The sequence below is a fragment of the Mobula birostris genome, chromosome 11 (genome assembly GCF_030028105.1).
Source record: "Mobula birostris isolate sMobBir1 chromosome 11, sMobBir1.hap1, whole genome shotgun sequence".
Taxonomy (NCBI): Eukaryota; Metazoa; Chordata; class Chondrichthyes; order Myliobatiformes; family Myliobatidae; genus Mobula; species Mobula birostris.
This window is the reverse complement of record NC_092380.1, coordinates 13864185-13888917: the sequence shown is the minus strand read 5'-3', so window position 1 is coordinate 13888917 and position 24733 is coordinate 13864185. Positions and strand designations below refer to the sequence as shown.

The 24733-nt window shown below is 42.1% G+C and overlaps 1 protein-coding gene across 1 annotated transcript in view; it reads left to right on the top strand.

Annotated features, from left to right (window-relative positions):
• aco2 (aconitase 2, mitochondrial) overlaps positions 1–24733 on the top strand; it is a 75980-nt gene that overhangs the window by 19840 nt on the left and 31407 nt on the right. Inside the window, exons 6-9 of the mRNA XM_072271711.1 lie at positions 391–541; positions 6295–6399; positions 12451–12542; positions 20204–20309. Of these exons, the coding sequence (XP_072127812.1) occupies positions 391–541; positions 6295–6399; positions 12451–12542; positions 20204–20309 (454 nt within the window). The remainder of the gene's footprint in view (positions 1–390; positions 542–6294; positions 6400–12450; positions 12543–20203; positions 20310–24733) is intronic.

The window sequence follows — 24733 nt, the reverse complement described above, 5'->3', positions numbered from 1 at the left end:
GGCCATGTGTCACACAACCTTTTTTATACCGTGGACCAATACCATCAAACAGGGGGTCCATGGACCCCAGGTTGGGAACCCATGCTGTACAGGCAGATTGAGAGATCTCTATTACATTGGTCCGGTGAGCTACATCAGAGTAAATCAATGCCTTTACTGTAGAAGAATCAAAGCATAAGTTTGGGATTTATTGTTTACTAATTGTATATATTTCTCTGTTCTATGCGTAAGCTTCAAAACCAGTTAGAACCTCGGCACTAAAGTTGATCTGTTCTGTGCTGAAGGTGAATTGTTTTACCAAAGCAAACTGATTCAAAGATTGCTCGTACCTTACTGTGGCGGAAGCTGCTCTCTCGTGTTGTAAAATAAAACACATTCTTTGTTCATTAGGTTATCGGAGTGAAGCTCACAGGACATTTGTCAGGCTGGACGTCACCAAAGGATGTTATCCTGAAAGTGGCAGGCATTCTGACAGTTAAAGGGGGCACTGGCGCAATAGTGGAATATCATGGGCCAGGTGTGGAGTCCATATCATGCACAGGTACAGAAAGCTAAAGCTTCACTGTAACATATGATTGATTGTGTTTACAATATTACCTCCCTCTGCTTTCCATCTACAGGCTTACTGTTCCTTGATAAATGTCTTTAATATCTCTGCTACTTTACTTGTTTTTGGTCCTTTACAAGTTTGCACCATTTTCCAGCATAATTCTGTTTACAATAAATATTGTTTAAGTCTTAAAACTAAACAAAAGACCATAAAACATAAGAGCTGAATTAGGCCATTTGGCCAATCAAGTCTGCTCCGCTATTCGATCATGGCTGATATATTATCCCTCTCAACCCTATTCTGCCTTCTCTGTGTACACAAGTTCCCATCTATTTCTGGTTCTATGCTGACCTTTACTCTATGTGAACTATTTACTAGCTAGCTATGTGCCCTGGTTTCACACATAGGGGCCTATAATGTGCTGTCTTGTCAAAACACAGGAATGCTCAATAAATGCACAATAGAATAATAACCAAAATAGAATCAATGAAGGGCCACACCAACTTCATTAATTCTATTATGGTTAGTATTCTATTATGCATTAAGTGTGCAAAAGACAACAAACTGTGCAAGTACAAAAAGAAAGATATAATAACAAATAAATAAGCAATAAATGTCAAAAAACGTGAAATTGAAGAGTCCTTGAGAGTGAGTCCATAGGTTGTGGGAGCACTTCAATGATGGGGCAAGTGAAGTTATCCCCTCTGGTTCAAAGGGCTGATGGTTGAGGGGTAATAACTGTTGTTGAACCTGGTGGTGCGAGTCCTGAGGCTCCTGTGCCTTCTTCCTGATGACAGCAGCGAGAAGAGAGCATGTCTTGGGTGGTGGAGATCCCAACAGTGCTTCGTATAAATGTGCTCAATGGTGGTTGGGGGGGGAGGGCTTTACCCATGATGGATTGGGCTGTATCCACTATCTTTTGTAGGATTTTCTGTCTAAGGGATTGGTGTTTCCATACCAGGCCGTGATGCATCCAGTCAATACAGTCGGCCCTCCTTATCCGCGGGTTCCGCATGTGCTGATTCAACCAACCCCAGATCAGGAAAACCCGGAAGTTCTCTCTCCAGCACTCGTTTGAGCATTTTTTCTTGTCATTATTCCATAATCAATACAGTATAACAACTATTTACATAAGTAATCTAGAGGTGATTTACAGCTGATTGTGCTTATGCCGGCCGGTTTAGAGAACAGAGCGGTGGACACCCCGGCTGAAATCTGGAGGAAAACACACAGAGGATGCAGAGAGGGATCAAAAAGGCGAGGAAAGAGGACTGGGTCGAGATTTCTTTTATTAACCAATTTCCCTCGGGAGCAATAAAGTATGACTATGGCTATTTAAAGTATATGGGAGGATGTGCGTAGGTTATACGCAAATACAGTACCACACCATTTTATATAATGGACTTGAGGGTCCGCATTTTTTGGTATCCGCAGGGGGTCCCGGAACTAATTCCCTGCGGATAGGGAGGGCCGACTGTATACTCTCCACTACATATCAATAGAAGTTGGTCAAAATTTTGGATGTAATGCTGAATCTTTGTAAACTCCCAAGGAAGTAGAGGCAGTGCCGTGCTTTCTTCATAATTGCACTTATGTGCTGGGCCCAGGACAGGTCCCCTGAAATAATAACACGGAGGAATTTAAAGTTGCTGACACTCTCCACCTCTGATCTGCCGATGAGGGCTGACTCATGTACCCCTGGTTTCCTGCTCCTGTAGTCAATAATCAGATCCTTGGACTTGCTGATATTGAGTGAGAGGTTGTTGTTGTGGCACCACTCAGCCGGATTTTCAGTCTCCCTCCTTATGCTGACTCGTCACCACCTTTGGTCCGGCCTACAATAGTCTTGTCGTCAGCAAACTTAAATATGGCATTGATGATGATGCTGAGGCCTGTGTCGGCCAGGGTCAACGTTGGATGTTTCATCCTATCTGTCTAGTTATGCAAGCTGGGACAGTGCAATATTGAGAGCAAGCTGTTGCCCGTTGTAGCAAGCTCCTCCTCTCCATGCATCTGATGAACCCAAAGGAACGTCTACAGTTTGGTACCAGTAGCAACGCAGGAGTTGCCAATCTGCGTTGAACTCAACGTAGGACTGCCTTAGGGACTCCAGCCCCAGATTTTTTCCTCGGGGTTTACTCCCGAAGCCTTCCCCATGAGTGGGTATAGCCGCAAGGCAGCAGACGTTTGAGATCAGAGTTTTCCTTCGCCAAGATGAACTGTCAACCATGGCTGATGAGCCCCGTCTGCACGAAGCGACTGGTTTTAAGGCTCCTGTAGCCCGCCTTTGCCTCTTTTCCTGTCAGTAGAAACAGTTCCACCGGGTTTAGTAGCTAAGCCACACATGAAGGTCAGGAGCTAGACATGGTTGTCAGAGGGTATTTGAGTCGCATGGCATTGGGAGCATTTAATAGGTAGTGGGAGCTTATCCACACTATCAGTCCTGGTTATAACAGCGTTAGGCATAATTACAGCATTGGAGCTGTGCTTAACCACAATCATAACTGTAGAACCTATCAGCATTCACTTTAAATATACTCCATGATTAAAACTGAAATACTCAAAATTACAAGCAGTATTTGTGGAGAAAAAAACGGAAGTTAATATTTCATGTCAATGACCAGAAAGGTTGTCTGCTAAAACTTCTTGACCTTTTACGTATTTACAGCATCTTCTGTTTTACTGATGATTTTTGACATTCAATGTATTTAGCATTTAAATAATTGTGTCTTTCTTTCTGTATTATCTGATCATACAAACAATGCAATTATCCCCAAAATCTACAATGAAGAGGGGCCCCGTTTCTCGTAATCCTGTGACTCCTGCTGTATGCTGTGCTGAATGTTTTAATGGACTTAGGGTGTTGCATTGCCATCTTGTGGTCTGTTGAGCTGCTCACATCCTCTGTGGCAGATTGAGAGCAGAGTCTGGGTGAAATAATGGAGGTTGTGGATAGTGGGTGTGATTATCTTCGGGGGACACAGGAAGGAAAGTAAGGTATAGGTAAAGCTGGATGCAACATTTGGAATTTTACTTATTGGGTGACGGAGGAGAAGATCCACTATCAAAAGGCGGAAACTGCAAATTGAATGGTAAATCTGTTTGACACCCCAGCAACTGATTAAGTGGAAGGTTATTTATTTATTAAGATACAGTATGGAAAGGGTCCTTCTGGCCCTTCGAGATGTGCTGCCCAGCAACCTCAATTTAATAAGCACAAGAAAATCTGCAGATGCTGGAAATCCAAAGCAATGCACATAAATGCGGGTGGAACTCAGCAGGCCAGGCAGCATCTATGGAAAAGAGTAAACAGCTGACATTTTGGGCCGAGACCCTCCGTCGGAACTGGAAAGAAAGAGGAGAAGTCAGAGTAAGAAGGTGGGGAGAAGCGAGGAAGAAGTACAAGGTGGTAGGGGAGCAGGTGAAGTAAAGAGCTGGGAAGTTGATTGGTGAAAGAGATAATGGGTTGGAAGAGGGGGAATCTGATGGGAGGGGATAGGCATGGAAGAAAGGGAAGGGGGAGGAGCACTGGGGAGAAATGATGGGAATTTAAAGAGATAAGGTGAGAGAGGGAAACAGGAATGAGGAATGATTGGGGGGTGTGCAATTACTGGAAGTTCCAGAAATGCAGCTTAACTCTAGCCTGATCATGGGACAATTTACAATGACCGATTGACCTACCAACCAGTACCTCTTTGGACTGTAGGAGGAAACTGGAACACCCGGAGCAAACACACAGTGAGAACATACAAACTCCTTACAGATAGTGTCAGGATATGAACCTGTGTTGCTGGTACTGTAAAGCAGTGTGCTAACCACTATAACAAGGACTATCCTGCTCCACCTGAATGAAAGGCAAATCCATTACTGTAGAGAGCGACTGAAAGATTCAAAGTACGTCTATTATTAAAGTATGTATGCAGTATACAACCCTGAAATACGTCTTCCCCATAGACAGTCATGAAACAAAGAAGAACCATAGAATCAACTCGTTCAAAGGAAAACATCAAACATCAAATTCCCCCTCCGCAAATGCTCCCTCTAATTTATAATAACCAGTGTGAGCAAAAATCTTATGCTGTGCAATTTTTGCCCAGTGACAACATGTACGCACTGAATAATTTCTTCAATAAAAAACGGTATAAATAAGCCAATTCTAAAATCCGCAGACGAATCATCACAAACTCCACATTGTCAACACTGTCTGCATCAGATACCAGAAGAGGAAATGGGATTATGTACGGTCGTGAAATATATTCAACGTGCCAATGAGGTGGAGGGTGACAACCTTTTGTGCGTGGTTTAAATTCCTTCATGTGCTAGTAGCAAAAGATGTGTGTGCACAGACATCTCAGAGGGAACATTGACCTCTGCCCCCACTCACAAAAAAAATTGTGCAAACAGCAAAAAAAAGTGAAAACACAGAATATAAAACACAAAATCAAAAAGCATATTTGGGTATAGTTCTGCTCAGGGAATTGCCATATTTTGGAAATATTAGATGAATATAACACCAATACAGCAGTGCTATTGAATGTCTTATTTGGTTAGGTCATCAGAAATATTTAAGATGTTGGAAGATAAATGCTTGAAAGTACCTGGAGTTGAGGTTATGGGGAACAGCATAGAAGACATGAGGCTAGTCATGATCATATTGAATGGTGGGTCATGCTTCAGGTGCCAAGTGATGCACGTCTGCCCCTACTTGTAGTCTTGTGGACATAGGATCATGGATTAAAACTATGAAAAGAATCTTGGGACTTTCATAAAAACTGCTGGGGTTAAAAGTGACCTGAAAGAAGGCCTTTACATGATTGAGAAAATAAATTGAAGGAGATTTTTAATAAAGTATTGTTACGTAAATGGAGGTTTGTATTTTTCAGTCTCCATACCATTGTGAAGTAAACCCATTTGTGTTCTTAATAAGGACTGTTGTTATCCAGGTGGAGGTAGAATTCTTTTTGTGAGAGGGTAATTCATCTGACTTTATTGATGGTAGTTAATGCAAGAATTTGGTTAAACCTCTTGGAGAACTGATTGGTCTTTGAAGATTCCTGAAACTTTTTCACGAATTTCTTGAAGCACAAGATCAAACAAATGGGGTTTCCAGTGACGAGCTTATTATGCAGCAGGTAGCACAGTCCCTTCACAACGTTCATTTGGGATTTGCAATATCTGGGGAAGTTATTGAACTGGGAGCCAATGTTCCCTGTCCTGCCTGACCATAAGGTAATTGACAGATCCCATTGAACCACCACTGTTATCCTCATCTGGAGCAGCTGCTCGAACAAACCAACACTACTTAGAGACTAAGCACGGAGAGGAGCAGGGGTTTGATCCTGTATGACGTGCCTTCCATCCAATCCAATAACAATGAGGCTCCAGAGTCAAAGAATAGATTTGATCCTTTATTAAGAAACTCGCAAACAAACAGAACTTGAAGCAATTAAAAACTAATAAAACTAAAACTAGCGATTAAACAAAATAAGCAGTCTTAGCATATTCAACATACTTAAGCTTCCTTCAACTTAATTAAGTGTAATTAAGGCAGCTAAGCAATTTTAAATGTAATTAAGCAATTTTAAGCAGTCAACAAAAAAATTCTGCAAATTTTGGACATTTTGTTTATTGTCTGCAACAACTGTTGAATTTGATTGCATGAACTGTGATGAAATAGTGCTTTTTCTTTGAGTAAAAGCATGAAGTTACGGTTTAAACTAAACTAATCCTGTTTCCTTCCCCAGGCATGGCTACAATCTGCAACATGGGTGCAGAGATTGGAGCAACCACTTCAGTTTTCCCCTACAACCATAGGATGAAGAAATACATGGAAAAGACTGGCAGAGCAGGTGAGTCTGAGGAGAGTGACAAACAATGGGTGGTGAGTTCTTACTGGAAAATATTTTAAGGTGTATTCCCAATTAAACTAGTGATAGAGCAGGAGGGAAGGCTGGAGAAAGTTGGTTTCCTAAAGGTAATTGAAATGTTTGATCAAGGGATGTGGATGTTGTTGGCAGTATCAATACTACTTGCCTATTTCTTATTGCCTCTGATCTGAGGTGGCAGATACTTTATCGGCCAGATTAGGTGTAATGATGGCGAATTCTCTTCCATAAAGGATATTACTGAACTGGAAAGGTTCGTGCAATAATCCATGAGTTTTGTTGTCACCATTGCTGGTTTTGGTGTTTCACTGCCATATTTAATGATTTGAACACGTTCCCCAGCTGCCCTTGTACTACGTGAATCCGCCACTTCAGATAAGCAATCAAGGCCAGTAAATTGCTATTGTACCCAAATTTAGTTTAACATTTTTCAATTTAGGCCATTCAGTCCATCGAATCTGTTCCGCCATTCGGTCATGACTGATTTATTTTTCCTCTCAACCCCAATCTCCTGCCTTCTCCCTGTAACTTGTAACACCCTTACTAATCAAAGACCAATCAATCTCCGCTTTAAATATACCCAGTGACTTGACTTCCATAGCCATCTTTGGTAATGAATTCCACAGATTCACTAACTGTTGGCTAAAGAAATTCCTCCTCATCTCTGTTCCAAAGGGATGTCCTTCTATTCTGAGGCTGTGCTCTTTGGTCCTAGACTCTCCCAGTATTGGATGCATTCTCTCCATGTCCACTCTATCGTGATCTTTCAATAGGTCGATAGGTTTCAATGCAATCCCTTCATTCTTCTAAAGTCCATTTAGGAATACAGGGACTAAATTAAAGTTGGTGTGTGGATGAATTAAATCCAAAGTAGTACAAGGATCAATAATTTGAAAGTTCAGTTTGTCTGCAGGAGTTCTTTTAGGTAATTAGTGATTGACTGGCCTGTTTAACTCAGTGCAATTGAATATATCCCAGTTATAATTTTTTGGTGTCAGGGTGGAGATACGTCTCTATTAGAGGAGGTGTATGGCGCCCCTTCCCTCCGCCAGCCTTGGGCAAGGTGTGGCACTTGCTTAACCCCCCCCCCGCTGCCGATCAGGTCATGTGAAACCACGGGAACAGGCAGTGGACGGTCATTTGAGCAGCTGATGCATATCACAAGTCCTGGTTGTGCAACCACTGATGCCAGGCAGACAATCTCTGAAGAGTATTGATAAATGACTAGGGTCACCCGTCTAGCAAAGACTCTGCCCAGAAGGCGGCAATGGCAAACCACTTCTGCAGAAAAATTTGCCAAGAACAATCATGGTCATCGATAGAGAAAAGAATAAAAACAACAGATGGGAAGACAGATGGAAAGCCATGACACGGCACGAAATGATGATGGTTATGAAATTTGAATGGAAGCAAGAAGCTACTTCCTTCAAAGAGTGCAGTTAAGCAGGCTGAGCTGATAGTTCACTTCCCTCTGTTGGTATAATAAAGTCTGTTCATTATTTGTGATTGCATTCTTAAATTCATTGCCTAGAACAAGGCTGAATTGGTTCAAAGAACAGTGCCTCATTTTTGCTGAACTGGCTGATTTAAATTAGGTTTCTTTTCATGGATGCTGCGTTTGGCCTTGGTATGGTATGAGATTGATTTCTCTTCTCTTCGATTGCATGCTCAAGCAAATCGGACAAGTGGTGGCAAACCACTCAATCCACCCTGACTTCAGACCATTGCACCCTAGCTGACCGCTTCCATAAGGGGTGCGGGAAGATCGGAAAAATAACGATTTGCTGGAAATCCGGAGGTTCCCAGTAGTCGGGCAGCATCCTCAGAAAGAGAAAAACAGAGTAAATGCTGACATAAAAGATGGTCGGAACTGAGAAAGGAAGAAACAAGTTAAGAGAAGATGGGGTGGAGGTATGGACAGGGCAAAGTAAATAACTGATAGGGTGAGGCCTGTTGCACATCATGCTAGTACTGCAGTATTTTGCAAACAATAAATAGTAAATCCCTCTGACCATTGGTAAAGAAGCTTGTAGCATTTGCCCACCTTTATCCAGCAAATTAAAACTGCTGAAGACACTGATGTTTATGATAAGTTTTTGGCGTGTCCTCACGCCTCTGGCGCTATTGATGCTTGCCTGTTTCATTGCTATGTCAACAATCATAAGCTAGGCAGTGAATTCAGCAATGTAATCTCTTGAAACAGGAATTTGCCAATGCCCTGCTGGAACCATCTGGGTTGTAAGCTTTAAAACACTTTTTTCTTTTGACTTCTATATGCAAATTGCACCAGTTTGGGGCTCGAACGGACACATGAACAGACACAGACACTAAAAGACATAAAACAGAATTGGACCATTCAGCTCATTGAGTCTGCTCTGCCATTCCATTATGGCTGATTTATTTTCCCTCCCAACCCCATTCTTCTGCATTATCCCCATAACCTTTGATGCCCTGACTAATCAAGAACCAGTTAATCTCCACTTGAAATATATCCAATGATTTGGCCTCCAGTGCAGTATGTGGCAATGAATTCCGTGGATTCATCACCCTCTAAAGAGGCTAAAGAAATACTTCCTCAACTCTGTTCTAAATGGACATCGCTCTATTCTGAGACTGTGTCCTCTGGTCCTAGGCCATCCCACTATAGGAAACATTCTTTTATCTGTGTCTTTGGATATTCAATAAGTTTCAGTGAAAACCCCAATTCTGTTAAACTCCAGGTCAAAGTGTGATCACGCCCAGTCATTGAGTCAGTAAATTCCTGGTGGTAGAAGGTATCTATCTCAGAGGGCTGAAAGAGATTAACAAGGTACAACACCTTCATTAGGAAGTCACTAGAGACAGCCAGTAACACACTAATGTGATGCCCATATTCAGAAAAGGTAACAAATTAGATAGTTGACTGAGGAACTTTACACTTCGGGCATAGCTGAAATAATGGAATTCATTTTCAGTTAAAATTATTCTAAAGCAGTTAGTATCAGCCAGTTATCAAAATTCCACATGAAAAACTGTTTAAAGGTTCAAAGGTTTATTTATTATCAAACTATGTATGCAGTGTACAACACTGAGATTTGTCTTCTCCAGATAGCCACAAAACAAAGAAAACCATGGAACTCGTTCAAAGAATTACATTAACCCCCACAAAAAAAATCTCGCAAACGGCACCACGATCGTCAACCCGCCCCTCCCTCAGTGAAAAAATAAATCGCACAATGGCAACCAGAACATCAAACACCACCCCCCATGCAGAAAAACAAATCGTGCATATGGCAAGAACATCAACCCACAGCACAAAAGAACAAATTGCGCCAAACAGCAACAAGAAAGAACAGGCAAAAACACAGAATATAAAAAAAACTGAAGGAGTCCAATTTGAACATTGGATTTGTACACAATTCAATCCATAAATTGCAGAACTTGGGTCACATCCTCTGACAGCATAGAGAGAGAGACCACTCCCCCTCAGTGCTTGGTGTGAGAGTTTGGGATGAAACCTAGCTGTGGGTGAAAACAAAGGATGCAGAGTGTTGAAAGCAGCATTTTGAAATGGCTGAGAGATGTATGGAGTGAAATGAGAGACAGTAGGGGTTAGAAGCAAACTTGGAGCTATATTGTGGAAATTGGTTCCTGTGCCAATTACAGTAAACTACAGAGAATACAGTTGCAGGAAGCAGTGTGCAAGTTGCAAGATTAGTTTAGCAAAGTAAGCCAATGTTGGGTGCGTTACAAAAGCTCCTTTATTATAGATGAATGTTGCCTGCCCAACACGATCCCAATGTTCCCATTTTTTTCCACGCTGGGTAATTACCATTTAAATAATTGATTTCTTTTTATTTTCTTCTTCCCTTGTGAGATGTTACCTTTACAGACCAGACCAGCATTAAATGCTCATATTTGTGCTCTTGAGGAGAGTGTAGCCCGTTGCCTTTACACACCCCTTCTGGTGAAGGTATTTCCATGTTGATGGAGGGCAAGGACTTCCTTGATTTCGACCTGGGGGTGTGACTTGTAGGGCTGCATCTTTTCAAAAATGTGGATGCAAATGAAACTGTGTCACAACTGCAAAGCTTTGATCTGATTGGGATCACTGAGTTCGGTCTGAGGCATCGTTCAGCATGTCTCAAGCTGTCTTTTGTCTTCACTGGATCACGGTCTGGTCTCTAGTTGTTTAATGTACATTATTGATGATTATTTAAGATAGATTTTGAACCAGTTTCGTGTCCCAGCTTGTTGAGTGTGATAGAGCGAGAAAGACGCTGTGTCATGAGGTACCAGTGAAAGTTACTTTGAACCTTACAGGTACAAAGTCTGATAGTGATTGGCATTGTATATCATTTACGTCACATAAAGTGGGAGGAAATTGAGATCAAAATGAGCAGATCTCTTAGTAATCTATATCTTGAGAAGTTACTCTTGTTCTGGTTGTTGGGTTATGCCATTTCCAAGTCAATGAAGGAAGATGCCATGGATCCATTTCTGATCTGTAACAAGTTGCAGATACTTAAGCAGGCATCCATAGGGTGATGCAAAGGTATTCATGATTGTAACTAGCATAAAGAAAGTAAATTTCAACAAGGTTTTGTTTTTCAAAATAGAATAAGGCAATATGAATTCAAACTAGTTAAGGGTAAATTAGGTATTGATATAGGAACATTTCTTCCCATCATGTACCTGGAATGGACTCCTTGATTTAAAAATTATCTTAATTATTTTTCCATGTCTTTTGTCCTCAGCCTTTTCATAATGTCCAATTAAGTTCAACCAAATCTCAAAATAAGCATCTCTCTTCGTAGTTAGGAGGTAACATTTCAAATTGAACAATGGCCTACTTTTTTGTTATGAACAGCACTTGGATCCCCCGGAGTTCCACCTGTTTCTCATCCTATCAAGAACTCTTATTTTACACCATCATACTTTTGATAACTCTCCTGCTTTGTATCCTATAACAGAACTTCCTTTTTGTTCCTCCTGTTCTTCTGCTTCTCCACTTAAAACTCGTTAAATGTCAGCTTTTGTTTTGGCTCTTTGATTGAGAGTCAATTTCCAACCTACATGATACTATGACATTTGCCGAGGGAAATATGCCTGATGTTGCAGGTCAGTGGCCTTCTGTCAAAGCTGCAAAATAAAAGCTGACGTGATAAACACAAGGGATTCTACAGCTGCTGGAAATCCAGAGCAACACACAAAATGTGGGAGGAACTTAGCAGGTCAGGCACCATCTATGGAAATGAATAAATAGTCGATGTTTTGGACTGTGACCCTTCTTCAGGACATGTAACAGGCTTTTAGTAAGTGAAGAAGCACGGAAGCAGAAGGAAAAACAAAAAGAAATTTCTGTTAATCACATTTTTAAAAACATTTTCATGTTCTCATCCATCCCTTGCTGATTCTGCCACCAACATCCACACGAGAAAGAATTTACAGTGACCGGCTAGCAATGAACATGTCTTTGGGAGGGAACCAGAGGACCAGAAGGAAATCTACATGGTCAAAGGGAGAACAAGCACAGATTCAGCACCCGAGGTTGGATTGAACCTGGTTCCCCAATGCCTTGAGGTAGTGACTCTACCACCAGTACTTAACCTGCTGTGTTCTGTGCCTACATTACACCACTTGGATATCCTGAAGAGAGATCCTTTGTGCTGTAATACGTAATTAGACAGCTATTCAACCCATTGAATCCATGCTACTTCCCAGCAGAACTATCCTATCCGTCAATCACCATTCCTTTTCATTCCCCTGTAGCTTATCCTGCATCAGATCTGCTTTGATTCATTTGTCATTTACCTACAGTGAGGGGTAATTTACCAGCACACCTTCAAGGTGTGGAAGGATATGGGAGCACTCGGAGGAAACTCATGAAGACGTGGGGAACATGTGCAAACTCCAAACAGATGGTGTCCAATGTCAAGGTCAATTCAAGATCTCTAGAGCTGTGAGACAGCAATACCACCTACTAGTGGCAGAAATGAACAGTCCTTTAAATGTTCTTTCTTTTGCATTTTTCAGAGATTGCTGCCATTGCTGATGAATTCCAGGACCTGCTAGTTCCTGATGAGGGCTGTCAATATGATCAACTCATTGAAATTAACCTGACTGAGGTAAAGGAAACCTCACCATTTTGCTGCTAACTTCCATTCAAAATCAAATAGCATGTCCATTGTTCTAAAACTGGGTTGGTACCTAGTCTCTTGCATTTACACTATTTATGCAGCTGATTCATTTGCTGAATAGTGACCTCCTCCCACTACCCCCACATCCAGATGTTGACTGTGGACAAATTGGCAATGGAAGCACCGGTGAATGTCAAGGGTGCTTGGACTCCCAAGTGTGTGGCTGGAGCAGGGATTCCCAGCCTGGGGTCCTCGGGCCCCTTGCTTAATGGTATTGGTTCATGCCATTAAAAAAGTTCGGGAACTTCCTGGGTTAGAGGCACAGCTGGTTCAGAACTGCAGCCAAGACTTTGTCTAATCCCATGGCTTTTCAGCCATCTCTTCATATCGGACAGAGTGCAGCAAAGTGACTAAAGACTGGCTTCCGAATAGCTGGTAGAGAAGGATTACCCATTCTGGCTGAACGTGGGCACAAGTGCTTTAGTTTTGCCTTTATGTGTTGAAGTGTAATTATCACTTATTGAATGACAGAGCAGTTTTGAAGAGCCATGTGGCCCACTTCACTCCTCTTGTCTGTTATGCCACTCTGATCTGACTTTCCTTTTCAGTTTACTTTTGCAACATGAGGCGTTAATGGCACAGGTCCTATTAATTGCCCTGAGGAGCAGATGGTGTGCTACTGCCTTGAGTCACTATATTCTAATAGGTGGGGGGAAGGAGATGGGGGACGAAGGGAAGGTTGATGCAGCTGTTCAGTGAAGAGCAAGCCACTTGGCTGTAGGAATGGATTTGTGTGTAAGCCCACACAACAGGCTTCAAAGATAAAGATTAGCTTTATTTGTCACAGGGACATTGAAACAGACGGTGAAATGCATCCACAGTCCAAGGATGTGTTGGGTGCAGCCAACAATTTCATGACATATGTGAGTGGTGATAAACCTGACCCTGATACAGGTCTCTGTTGTGGACTGAGAGTGGGAAGGGGGCAGGGAGAGGGGAATCATGGTCGGGAAAAGGGGAAGGGAATGGGAAACACCAAAGAGACTTTCTATAATGATCAATAGACCAATTGTTTGGAATCGAATGACCTTGACTGGTGTTTCAGAGCTGGGTGTGTCTGAACGTGCACCATCCCCTGCCCCAGCACTCCTTCTCTGCCATCTGTCCCACACCACTCTCTGTCCTCCACCCTCGCCATTCCCGATATCCTTTGCTCCCGCCAGATTTAAAACTCAGTCTCTCCTCCACATTGACAAGTACAATACTGTGCACTGTGCAGAAGTCTCAGGCACAGTACTGTAGTTTGCCCACAACATACTAACCCATACATTTCTGGAATGTGGGAGGAAATTGGAGTACCCAGAGGAAATTCACAAAACTAGGAGAACATACAAACTCCGTACAGGCAGCACAGTTGCTGTCGTTTTTAAACTGTATGTTAACTACTCTGCTAATGTGCTGTTTTAGAGCTGTAGGGCTTCATCACTAGAGCCACAACAGTTCAGCTTCACTTTCATGTGACCAATTTTTAAATTGTAGATTTTAAAACAAAACAATTTTGAGCTGCCATATACTTATGGCATTGATGGAGGCCGGTTAACCCAATGAGTCGTCTCCTGTACTAACTTGGACCATTTTTGCATTAGCCTTTGTGTTGGGCACATGGCCAAATGGTTAAGGCGTTCATCTAGTGATTTGAAGGTCACTAGTTCGAGCCTCAGCTGTGGCAGCGTGAGCAAGGCACTTAACCACACATTACCCTAGTCTGTGCGAGGAGTGGCGCCCCACACAGACTTCCAATCTGCGCTTTGTAAGGCATGAAAATGCCCGACGCAGGCCCCTCATGGTCTGAGTCGACGTTCCTTCCCTCCCTCCCTTTGTATATCCTGTACAGCTGCAGAATGAGCACCAAGCTGCTTGGCTTAAGTTCAATATCACTGCCATTTAAATTGGGCATAATTGTGGAATGTTTTCATTGAAATATTTTTGTCGGTCTTGAGTTACTTGTGTAGAGGTTTTTTGCGTTGACTTCCCTCCCTGACCTTGCTCATCCACTGGAAATTATTTTGGTCTCAGTGCAGAAACTAATTAACTTCAACCTTTACATTTTTTTTTAAATTGCATGTATTTCCACAGGCTTGAAAACATCAACACAGATTTTGTCATCCTTTCCCTGCTTGCATTCTGAACAGGAGGAGTGAATTATTGTACCTGTTTTGTAGAACATTTTGTATTATTGATTAATCCACTGAGCTCTAAACTCACTAGAGCTCATTGTACTTTGATCTAGTAAGCTGTAACTCTGAACAACAGCTTCGTAGGATTAAATTCTTTCTCCTCCTTTTGAACATTAGCATTCTCTTCTGGCTGATTTCTTCTTATCTCTGAACTCCAGAGCTGTTTTATGAATCTTCTAAACTGTTCAAAGTAATCCTGGGTGTCTGAACGAGAAACTGAAATGTGTTATATCCTCTGCTGAAAAGGCAGGTGCAACTTTTGGATAGATATCTGTTGCTGTTTTTCCCTCCACCATCTTCCTCTTTTCCAGGATATTTAAGAAGAATCTTGTCTGTGAGTTTATATGTGAAAAGTGAGTCCTTTGCCTGAATTAGTGTAAGTGTAAGTTGGTCACATGAGCCTTCTATAATTGACTCCTCGCTCCTTTACTAAGTTTCCCTGATCAAGAGGGATGAGGTTCCTACTTTGATTACCTCATGGCAGGATGTTGTCAGAAGGGTCAGGGTTAATTTTGGCTGTAATACTGCTGTATTGTGGCCACTGCCTTTTTGATGCACAGGTCTTCAGCTGTAGTGTTGAAGATCTGTGCTCCAGAACTAGCCATACCTCCAACCAAATTATTCCAATACAATTACATTATCTGACATCTCTCTGATAATGTGGAAAATTGCCCACATTTCCTGTTCACAAGAGGCAGAACAAATCCGATCTAGTTAATTACCACAGAATCAATCTATGTACTCTCAGCTATCATAGCGAGGGAAGCTGTTGTTGGCAGTGCTATCAAGAATTACAGAGGTGAGATGAGAGTGATTGCCTTTATCATCAAGAGGAAAATACTCCAATGGTTGGGTTAATTTTGTACCCAAAGCAAGGTGCCTGTGATTATCAGAGGTTAATTATTCCGGCCCCAGGTCACGATTGCAGGCATTGCTGAGGGCAGTGTCCTTGGCCCAGTCATCTCAGTGCTTCATCAATGACTTAATTTCCATAATGAGATCAGGTTTTCACTGTCGATTGCAAATAGTTCGATTTAATTTGCAGCTCCTCATCAAGACATAGCGTTAGACATTTGAACCACAAAAAATACAAGGCAGTGATCATATCCAACAAGCGAGAATTGGTCACTTTCCCTTGACGTTCAGTGGCATTATCTCTGCCATGACCCTACCCATCAATATCTTGGAGGTCACTGTTCAGCAGGAACTCAACAGGAGCAGACATAAATACCAAGACAGCAAGAGCAGGCCGGAGGCTGGTATTCTGTGGTGAGTGACTCACTTAGGATATTCCAAGGACTTTCCATCATCTGCCAGGTACAAATCTGGAGTGCATGGATGATCACAAAGCTAACAAATCTTGTGGAGCTCAACACCATCTGATGCTGAGATACGTCCTAGGATACAAACTGGTCGCCTCACTACAGGAAGGATGTGGAAACTATAGAAAGGGTGCAGAGGAGATTTACAAGGATGTTGCCTGGATTGGGGAGCATGCCTTATGAGAATAGGTTGAGTGAACTCGGCCTTTTCTCCTTGGAGCGACCGAGCATGAGAGGTGACCTGATAGATGTGTACAAGATAATGACAGGCATTGACCGTGTGGATAGTCAGAGGCTTTTTCCCAGGGCTGAAGTAGCTAACACGAGAGGGCACAGTTTTAAGGTGCTGGGAAGTAGGTTCAGAGGAGATGTCAGGAGTAAGTTTTTTTTATGCGGAGAGTGGTGAGTATTTGGAATGGGCTGCCGGCGGCGGTGGTGGAGGCAGAAACTATAGGGTCTTTTAAGAGACTCCTGGATGGATACATGGAGCTTAGAAAAGTAGAGGGCGCTGGCTAAGCCTAGGTAGTTCTAAGGTAAGGACGTGTTCAGCACAGCTTTGTGGGCCGAAGGACCTGTATTGTGCTGTAGGTTTTCTATGTTTCTATGTGCTGGAACACATCAGTGGGTTATCGGGTATTTCAGGTCTTTCAACATCAGACACCTTCGCCGAGGTGACCCAGCTAGGGTTGATCAAGCCTCGGCTTGTGTCCCAGCAGCATTGGTCCATGGGTCTTACCTCTTGATCCGTAGCTCGTTCAGCAGCCTCTGTGACGATCCTGATGGCTCTTCTCTTTGCAGCCCCTGTAATGCCAAGGAAAGAGTAGGTTCTGCACTGAGCAGCCAGCAAAACCTCTACACCCCTTTAGGCTCTGTAGGCTCACATCATGCCCTCCACCCCTGTATCTGGCACAGCTCTACCAACTCTTGGTATTTGGCTTTCTTACGCTCATACGTCTCCTCCATCCAGTCTTCCCAAGGCGCTGTCAGTCTACCATGACCACCTGCTTCAAGGTTTCTTACAGAATGACCATGCCAGGCCTCAGTGATGATGATGCGATGAAGTCAGGGAACTTTAATTGCTTGTAAAGATGGACTTTCAGTTGCCAGTCAGATGCCGTGGCAAAGAAGCCTGCTGGTGATCTGGTCTTAAGCTGTGATTGGTCTCCAGCTTTGACAAAGGCTGTGGGCTTTCTGGATTGGCGGAAGTGCTTACCGTTGTCAATGGCGGAGGAGATACCTTTCAGGCACTGCCTTCAGCACCCAGTCGTGGAGCCAGCGTTAGGGGCTTTTGGGTAGCTGCTGAGGATGTGTTCCAGGGGTCCCTCTGCCAGGGCCAAGAAAGACAAAGCATCACACCAGTCCTTAACATTCATTCTCTCCACCATCAGTGTACAGTGGCCACAACACATATGGTCTACAAAATGTGCTGCAGTTAATTACCCAGGATACTGTAAGGACATCTCCCAAACTTGTAACCTCTACCACCATAAAGGATGAGTGAAACAGACTCTACCGAGAGGTTTCACTGTGCCATCCTGACTCACAAAATTTATTGTCAGCTTTCTATTGTTGCTGACTTTAAATCCTGGAGCTCCTACACCTTCAGTATTGGGAGTACCATGCAGTGGTTCACCACTAACTCTCAAAGGCAATTAGCAATGGATAATGTATGTTTGCTTTGCCAGTAACACCTAGATCTTGAAAGCAAATATAAGAAAACTAATCATAAACAGAAGAAATTCTGTTCCTTTCCATAGATGTTGCTTGACCTGCTGAGTTCCTCCAGCATTTTGTGTGTGTTGCACATTAAAAAAATTAGCTTTATATAAAGAACATGGAACAGGCCCTTCAGCCCATAGTCTCTGTGCTATCCATGATGTCAATTTAAACTAATCCTTTCTCCCTGAATGTGGCCTCTATCCTTTAATTTCCCTGCCTGTTCACATGCCTGTCCGAATACCTCTTGTACATTGCTATTGGATCTGCTTGCACCACTAGTACCTCAGGCAGTCCATCCTAAGCATCTACCTTTCTCTGTGTAGAAAAAAAAGTCTTGCAAGTCCCCTTTAAACTTTCCCTCTCTCATTTTAAAGCTATGTCCTGTAATATCTGACATTGCCATCCTGGGCAAAAAGACTGACTACGTATCCTATCTATGCCTTTCATAATTTTATATACTTTTATCAGGTCACTCCCAGGCCTCCCGTGCTCCAGAGAAAACAAGCAATGCTTGTCCAGCCTCTCCTTGTACCTTATACCGTCTAATCCAGGCAACATCCTGGTGAACCTCTTCTATACCACGTCCTTCCTGTAGTTTGATGACCAGAAATCCACACAATAATCCAAAAGTGGTCTGACTTCTTTACAGCCCTGTCTAATTGTGTTCCTGCTTGCACTTCAACATCTCCCTGTATAGCAGTGCCCCCAAGGGTCCTGCTATTTATTGTATCCTTGTTTCTTAAATTTGACCTACCAAAGTGCAACGTCTCACACTTGTCCAGATTAAACTCCATCTCCATTTTCTGTGGCCACATTTCCAACTGACGAACCTGTAAGAGCAGTTATTACCCTTCAATCATCAAGCTCCTGAACCAGTGTGGATAACTTCACTCACCTCAACACTGAACTGATTCAATAACCTATGGACTCTAAATTCATATTCTCGGTATTATCTATCTGTTATCCTCTTTTGCACATTGATGGTCAGTCTTTGTGTGTAGTTTTTAGTGTGTGCTGTGTAGATTCTGTATTATTTCTTTGTTCTACTATAAATACCTGCAGGAAAATAATCTCAGAGCAGTATATGGTGACATATATCTTCTTTGATAATAAATTGACTTTGAATTTTGGAACCTTGATATATATTCTGCAGTATCCTTTGACAACCTTCCTCACTATCCACATCTCCTCTAATTTCTGTCTTGTCAGTGGGAATAACCCCCTTCTATCACTACCTTCTGTCTTATATGACCAAGCCGATTTTCAATCCAACCTACCACAACCATGGATCCTACGTTCTTTAATCTTTTGAGTCAACCTAATGGTAGGGACCTTGTTGAATGCTTTGCTAAATAGTTGCAGCCTTTTTGCTTGGATCAGATATAATGTTAACTGGGGTTTAGTCTTGAATCTTCCGCATTCTATGGCTTGGACTCAGCTGTTGACTTCTGGGTCACTGTTAGGATTTATACTTGAGTTTGTGACACTGTGCGGTACTGTAGGAAGAATTTGGCTGGTTTCCTACAAGAAAGCAAGTATAGCAAAATATATAAAACATGCCTTGTTCTATTGTGGACCTAGATATCATCTTGTCCCCGGAAAGGAAATTGAGTTAATGTTAATTTCATTTGTAACACAGGTTACAAATAAGGCAGGAGTTAAAGTTGTCCTTGATACCTGTTGGGTAACAAGATAGCACTGTATTGTGATTGATTTGCTATTTTGTATTGACCTGAACTGCTAGTTTTGAATAGAAATGTAATGGTTTAACGTCTGGATGGATGATGTATTCTCCCAGTTCTGGATGGTAGTTCAGACTCCCCAGGTTTGTAGAGGCAGCTTGAACCCATAGCCTAATGAACCATTCATCCATCCTAAAGCACGGCCTCCCAAATGAACCCATGGCCTAATGAACCATTTGTCCATATTAAAGCACAAATCTTCCCAAGTGAACCCAATAATTTACAATGACCTAGAATATCAATTGCAAGTATTCCATGGAAATGAAAGTTTTGTACACGTGCCCTAAATCTGCCCAGGCAAAGTTAATCAAACACCAAGATGTTCCAGAACATTATTGATGTCCCGTGATGGTATAGATGTGCACTGGAGTAAAGTTACCTTCCCCATTTCTGAAATAAAAGTAATTTTTGAAATATACAGTATATCAAATTGTTCACTATCTATTGGGAGTTAATTCCCTGTAATGGCCCTCTGTGCTACTTGCACTCTTCATTTTCCTCATTTCACTCTCTCAGAACTATAGTTTTCTTAAATCTTGCTTTAAGGTTTTAAAAGAATTTGTACTCTTCAAGCCAACTATATCAAGTGTTTTTCCCATGTTACATTCTTTTTTTTCTTCTTGTTTCAGCTTAAACCACATATTAATGGTCCATTCACCCCTGACCTTGCACACCCAGTGTCAGAGATTGGAACAGCCGCTGAGAAAAACGGTTGGCCTCTTGATATTCGAGTAGGTAAGAAAAGACTTGTAAACATCCCTGGTTTCTCCTGCCTGCTGTTGCTAGGTTAATAGATTGTGACCTCTTTACAGCAGCTAGGGACCCATTCCAGCATAATCAAAGTTCAAAGTAAATTTATTATCAATGTATATGCTACCTGAGATTCATTTTCTTGTGGGCATTTATATAGGTACAAAGAAACACAATAGAATCAATGACCTTTTAAAAAAATACTACACAGAAAGACAGACAACAACCAATGTGCAAAAGAGGACAAACTGGGTAAAATACAAAAAAAAAAGCAAATAATAGTAAATAAATAAGCAATAAGTAACGCAATCACGAGGAAATCTGCAGATGCTGGAATTTCAAGCAACACACATAAAAGTTGCTGGTGAACTCAGCAGGCCAGGCAGCATCTCGAGGAGAAGGTACAGTCGACGTTTCGGGCCGAGACCCTTCGTCAGGACTAACTAAAAGAAGAACTAGTAAGAGATTTGAAAATGGGAGGGGGAGGGGGATATCCAAAATGACAGGAGAAGACAGGAGGGGGAGGGATGGAGCCAAGAGCTGGACAGGTGATTGGCAAAAGGGATATGAGAGGATCATGGGACAGGAGGCCCAGGGAGAAAGAAAAGGGGCAGGGAGGGAAAAACCCAGAGGATGGGCAAGGGGTATAGTCAGAGGGACAGAGGGAGAAAAAGGAGTGAGCGAAAAAGAATGTGTGTGTATATAAATAAATAAATAACGGATGGGGACCGAGGGGGAGGTGGGGCATTAGTGGAAGTTAGAGAAGTCGATGTTCATGCCATCAGGTTGGAGGCTACCCAGACAGAATATCAGGTGTTGCTCCTCCAACCTGAGTGTGGCTTCATCTTTACAGTAGAGGAGGCCATGGATAGACATATCAGAGTGGGAATGGGACATGGAATTAAAATGTGTGGCCACTGGGAGATCCTGCTTTATCTAACAGATAGAGCGTAGGTGTTAACCAAAAAGTGTTTAGCAATAAATAATATTGAGAACGTAAGTTGCAGAGTCCTTAAAAGTGAATCATGGATTGTGGAATCAATTCAGTGTGAACTCAGTCACTGATTTTATGGAAATCTAAAAAAAATGTAGTCTGAAAAAAAAAGTGATAGTCTAAAAAGTAAACAGAAAATGATGTGAGTGTTCAGCAGGCCAGGCGGCATCTGTAGGAGGAGAAACAGTTAACATCTCAAGTTGAAGATTGTTCTTAAGAACTAGGAAACGGCAAAAAGGGTGAGACAAAGGGATTGTTTCAGGACTTTTGTCACAAATTGTTGATGAAGCCATCTGGTTGATGGAATAATGAAAGTGATTAGAGAGAGAAAGAGAAGCATAGGAACATGAAAAATCTGTGTAGTTGAAATGCCCAGTGGATTAGGAAATATCAGTGGAGAGGGGAGAGCCTGTGGCTTAACTACCCACTAAAAAGAAATTGAGTTACCTGGAAATGTTGAAGTCAGTATTGAGTTCTAGGGAGGCTTCTGAGATGGGGGATACGGGAGCTGTTCCTCAAGATTACACTGAATTTCGGTAGAGCATTGTAGGGGGCCACAGTCATATCAGAGTGGGTGTGTGGTGGGGACTGAAAGTGATCTAAATTAAATTTAATTGGTCTTGTTGAATGTGTGCTCTGGGTTGATCGGGATGGGTGTCATTAGGCTACAAATTGCCATAATGTCCATAGATTAAGAAAGAGTTTCCAGGTCTTGGCAACTAATCAGTGGGTCCTAGTGAGAGAAGCGTTGTGTGGAATTAACAGTCTCGATCATTGGTGTGGAAGAGCCTTTAAGTAGCCTGTTGCTGCTCACGGATGCCGCTTGTGGGTATGTCAACCAGTGTCAGGATATCCATGGGGTACTATATCTCTCCCTCTTATCCTCTATCTGTGCCCTCAAGTTTTGGACTCCTTAACCCTGGGGATCTGACTACCTCTCTACCTTACCAATACCCCTCGTGATTTTATAAACTCCTGAGCCAAAGATCCAGCATAGCCAACAACTCCTTATAACTTAGGCGTTCTGGTCCCATTCGGATGAAGACTTGCGATTCATTTTATGACGACACTTCAAGTTGCTCACTCTGTAGTGAGTGATCGATGCTTTATTGATAAGACGCAGCAGCTTGTCATTTTGAACAACGAGTGCCGAACCTTCCTTCCATTCTGGCTTTTCCCCTTCATACCTCCATTTCATGCAGTTATATGATGCCATTGTCATCCAGAAAATGAATATTCATGTAATCTTACGATTAAAATCCTATGCTCAGTAAATGCAGCTGTATTCTGTCACCACAATAGCCAAATGCAGTCATTTTAGTCCCGCAGTATGTGTTCATGGCCAGTTAGCTTGGACTTGAGGACAATGTATGCACCAGATGTTATAATATGTTAGCCCAAGGTACAAGATACCAGTGGATATATTTGACCTGAACCTCTGAACTACAATTGAGCTGTTTTTTTAAATACCTCCACCTTACTAACTCCCTTTTTAAGCAGCTTAGAAACAGAAAAACTACAGCACAATACAGGCCCCTTGGCCCACAATGCTGTTTAAAAACCGGTGGGTGGCAAATCCTGCTAATTATACCATCTTAGTCAGGTACAGCTGTACGAATCATGCAGAATTTGCAATTTCTTGTGTTTTATTTCAGTGTTAGATAAATGGTCCTTTCCCATTTACTGGAGAGTCCAGTTCCCGTGTTCCCTTACCACTCACTAGACCTCGGTTCCTGTGCTCCTTTTCCCCTCACTTTCCAAAAATTTTTTAAAAATTAAAAATGTTTTGACATAGTAATGGAAATAACACAAAATTGTGTGGAAAACTTGCCAGTCTGCACCATCAAAGCCCTGAGCAAGCTGGATTTCTGAAATATTACTGTGCTTCCTACCTCTTGACTTCCCCAGTGCAGTTTAAATAGTTCGGCATGGACTAGATGGGTTGAAGGGCCTGTTTCTGTGCAATACTTTTCTATGACACTATTTTAATCAGGAAATTCTGCACAAACCTTATTCAGACAACAAAAAACAATTGTTGGTCTTTGTTTCTCAAATGTGACCCCAGCAAAGGAACCTTTTCTTTCTGATGTGCCAAGGTTGCCTGCATATTCAATGTGACCGAGACAACATCTGGCACTTTGGAATTAATATGGTGAGTGTGCTCAGCAAATCAAGGAGCATCTGTTGATGAGTTGATCAAATTCCACGTTAACACTGTGGAATCTGCCTGCTGACAAGCCCCACCATCATTTGTTTGATAGCTCTGGGCCAATATATACTGGAATTCAGAAGAATGAGGGGAGGGATCTTATGGAAACCTTATGGAATGTTGAGAGCCCTTGAAAGTGTGGATGTGGGGAGATTGAGAGACGTCCAATTAGAATGGAGATGAGGATGAATTTCTTCAGCCAAAGAGTTGTGAACTGTGAAATTCTTTGCCACAATGGCTGTAGAGGCCAAGTTATTGGGTATATTTAAGGCGAAGGTTGATAATCAAAGGTTCCTTTGATTAGTCAGGGCATGAAGGGATTTGAGTAGAAGGCAGGAGATTAGGGATGAGAGGGAAATAGATCAGCCATGATGAAATGGCGGAGCAGATTCAATGGGCCAAATGGCCTAATTCTGTTCCTATATCTTATGGTTTTTGTTTCAGATTTACAGCAGCTGCAGGTTTTTGTTTTTCTGTTGGGAGCTTGTCCTGTGTGTCAGGATAGTGACAGTTGGTGTCACAGATGAGCTGCTGATTCAGGCTGCCTATTGAGAGGGGATAGAAGGATTAACAATTGCATTAGATGGGGCATGGCCGGAGGCTTGTGGGCTGAGCATAAATGGCATAGACCAGTTAGGCCAAAAGGCTTGTTTCTACGTTGTAGATTCTGTGCGTGGATGGATGAATGTATAACTGTACCCCTAGGTTTGTTTTAGTTCCCTATCCTGCAGCTTTTCCTGGAATAACATATTCTGCTTATTCTTAAGGTGCATCATTTCACATTTAACTACATTAAAAATTGTGGGCTGATTTAATAGCCATTCTGTGTATTAGTAAAAGTCCTCCTCTGTGTCGATTATTTTTGTTTGGGAATTTTAAAAATACTTTTCCAATTCCATTTTGTTCATGTACTGCAACACCTGGCATGCATGTGCACTTTCTGGTTATTTTTTGCAAGGAGTTGAAAGAAAGTTGGGCAATTTGAACACCGGGAGTGCGTATTCCCATGTACCTTATGGCAGACCTTGGTGGAATTCAGCACTTAATTTTCGAAACACATGATTGATGTCTTGCTTGTTTCCATCTAACCAACTTTGTTTGAGGCAGTGAGATTATACAGCATATTACTGTGCATTATTAATAGAACAAATATGGTTTTAAAACTTGAATGTATTTGTTTTTCAAATGCACAAGAACATAAGAATT